This window comes from Cariama cristata, unplaced genomic scaffold, assembly GCF_000690535.1.
Source record: "Cariama cristata isolate BGI_N322 unplaced genomic scaffold, ASM69053v1 scaffold26004, whole genome shotgun sequence".
NCBI lineage: Eukaryota > Metazoa > Chordata > Aves > Cariamiformes > Cariamidae > Cariama > Cariama cristata.
In genome coordinates, this window is record NW_009613870.1 from 1 (window position 1) to 2,216 (window position 2,216).

General features: G+C 62.9%; 1 protein-coding gene across 1 annotated transcript in view; it reads right to left on the reverse strand.

The window, feature by feature from the left end:
- Positions 1–665: 665 nt before the first annotated feature.
- Positions 666–2,216, reverse strand: part of LOC104160935 (proprotein convertase subtilisin/kexin type 7-like) — a gene marked incomplete at its 3' end in the record, with an annotated part of 1,728 nt that continues 177 nt past the window's right edge. The window contains 3 exon segments of the mRNA XM_009699196.1: positions 666–894; positions 1,293–1,427; positions 1,911–2,216. The exon segment at positions 1,911–2,216 is cut by the window's right edge and continues 25 nt beyond it. Of these exon segments, the coding sequence (XP_009697498.1) occupies positions 666–894; positions 1,293–1,427; positions 1,911–2,216 (670 nt within the window).

Sequence of the window (2,216 nt, forward strand, 5' to 3'; positions counted from 1 at the left end):
TCCCCAACGCCCAGCACCCTGTCGGCACCCAGGGGCCCACCCGCCCCCCAGCCCGCTGTCGCAGCCAGGGAACGTGGCACCATCTGCCGGGTACAGCGAGAATCACGGCCCAGGCCGTGGCACGGCACCACCGTCCTCTGCTCTGCCAGGGACGCATCCTGCCTGGCACACAGGTCTCGCCTTCCTCCCTGAAGCGGTGCAAGGGCTGCAGAGACAGTCGCGGGCACAGCGGCACATTCACTGGCTCTGCAGAGGAGAGACGTGCAGACGGGCCTTTGCCCCCCGTCCATCCGCGTAAAGCAGAGCCGAGACCATAGGCCGGGGGAGCATGGGGGATTGGCAAACATTTGCGTCCCCGGTGCCTCCAGATACAGCCTGCAGCGCTGCACCAGAGCGGGCACGTCGTTGCACATTCGCCCGGCTTAGGCCGTGTGGTACCTCTGCCGAAAGCGCCCTGGCTGGGCCGGGGACGTGCTGGGAGTACTCTGGAAAAGCTGCCCCAGCACACACCTATACTGCTCTGCCAGGAACCGGCTCCTCTGCAGAGGAGCTCGGGCCAAGGCCGGTTCCTCTCTCCAATCGACCAACCATCAGCAAGGCGTGGGCTGACTCGGAGCTGCTTCAGCCAAGCCAGCCTCCCACGGAGCCATGCCCCGGCCCCGCACGATCAGAGACGAGACAAGCCAGGCACGGGCGCAGCACATTGGGGTGCCGCAGCGGGCACGTACCTGCGATGCGGCTCCCGTAGGCAACTCCCACCGTGCAGAAGCTGTTGTTTGGCACAGCGGCAATCTCCCCGGCACAGCGGGTCCCGTGGTGGTTGCCGTTCTCCTCGTCGGGGTGAGGCATAGGGTCAGGATCGTTGGAGTTCAAGTCATAGCTGCCTTCTGGGCTCTGAAAACAGACCCACAGTCACGACCCAGGGGTCTGCTCTCCTCTCTTTGGGAAAAGCAGGACCTAGGAGGATGCTACACGGGCTGAAACACAGCCTGGAAGTCACAGGAACTTAGAGGCTGCTTCCACACGGGGCTGCAGCTCAACACTGCTATCTGCTGCCACGGGAAAGGGACCAACAGAGGCAGCTTTAGCAACTGCTGTGGGTCAGAGGGAGGCCAGCTCTCACGTCTAAGCAGGTACCCGCCACAGGTGGCCCAAAGGCTGGTAACTGCAACTTGGGTGCAAAATCTCCCAGGGAAAGGTTTGCCGCTGGCGCTTCCTGCCCTGGCCGAGCCCAGGATGAACAGCGTGGGTGAGGCTCTGCCGGCGGCCGATGCCACGGAGCCAGCACTCACGTAATTTGGCTGTATGTCTTTGATGGTGTGCTCCACGCCGTCGTCCACCACCACCACCGTCACGCCATGCCCCGTCACGTTCCGCTCCCAGACGCCCGTGACATTGATGTCCTTCCCGGGGCTCTTGCGGTTGTTCTAAGCACCAGAAAGGACAGCAAGGGGAGAGGAAAAGCGGAAGAGCTGATCAGCCACGACGTGACCTTTTGGGCACGCTGGCTGCGACGTGCAGGGCTGGGGCTAGGGCTAGGCTGGGAGCGCAGGGAGGAGTCATGGAACGGTGACGGGAGATTTGGTTGACATGGACAGCGAGCAATCGTTGGTTGAACCACAAAGCGGAGTGCCCAGTGCCGCAGGGCCGACACCACGCTCCAGCCTGCTAACCGTACAGCTTTCTCCAGCCGAAACCCCTCTGCCCACCCCAGTGCCACTGGTGTGCAGCCAGCCGAGGGAGCTGCCGCCTCCCGTTATCTCGGTGAGCATGCGGCAGGCAGGGCGAGTTCTCGGCGTGTGCTTCCTCCTTGCCGCAAGGGCATTTCTTCCCCGCTATGTGACAGCTCGATTGTGGCTGCACAAACGTCCCAAGGCTGCTGGCACAACAGCAGCTAGAAAACCACTCACCAGATGCCACTGCTGGGGGTATTTGGGATCGTTAAAGTGCAGGCTGCGTTTCGAGCGTTTCAGAAGCTTCTGTTCCGAGTGCCACCGCACGCTGTCATGCTGTGCAAACAAAGTGTCCACCGACTTCCTTATTGCTTCGGGTTCGCTTGCCGCGTGGCCGTCAGGCTGGTAGGAGAAGAGGTAATGGCCCTTGAGCTCCCCAACGCGGCCCATGTTCACCAGCCCCGCAGTCCGGGCCAGCTCCTCTGCCCGCTGCTCCAGCTCCTCCTCGGGCGCATCCAAGCTGACAGCCCACGTCAGCTTGCC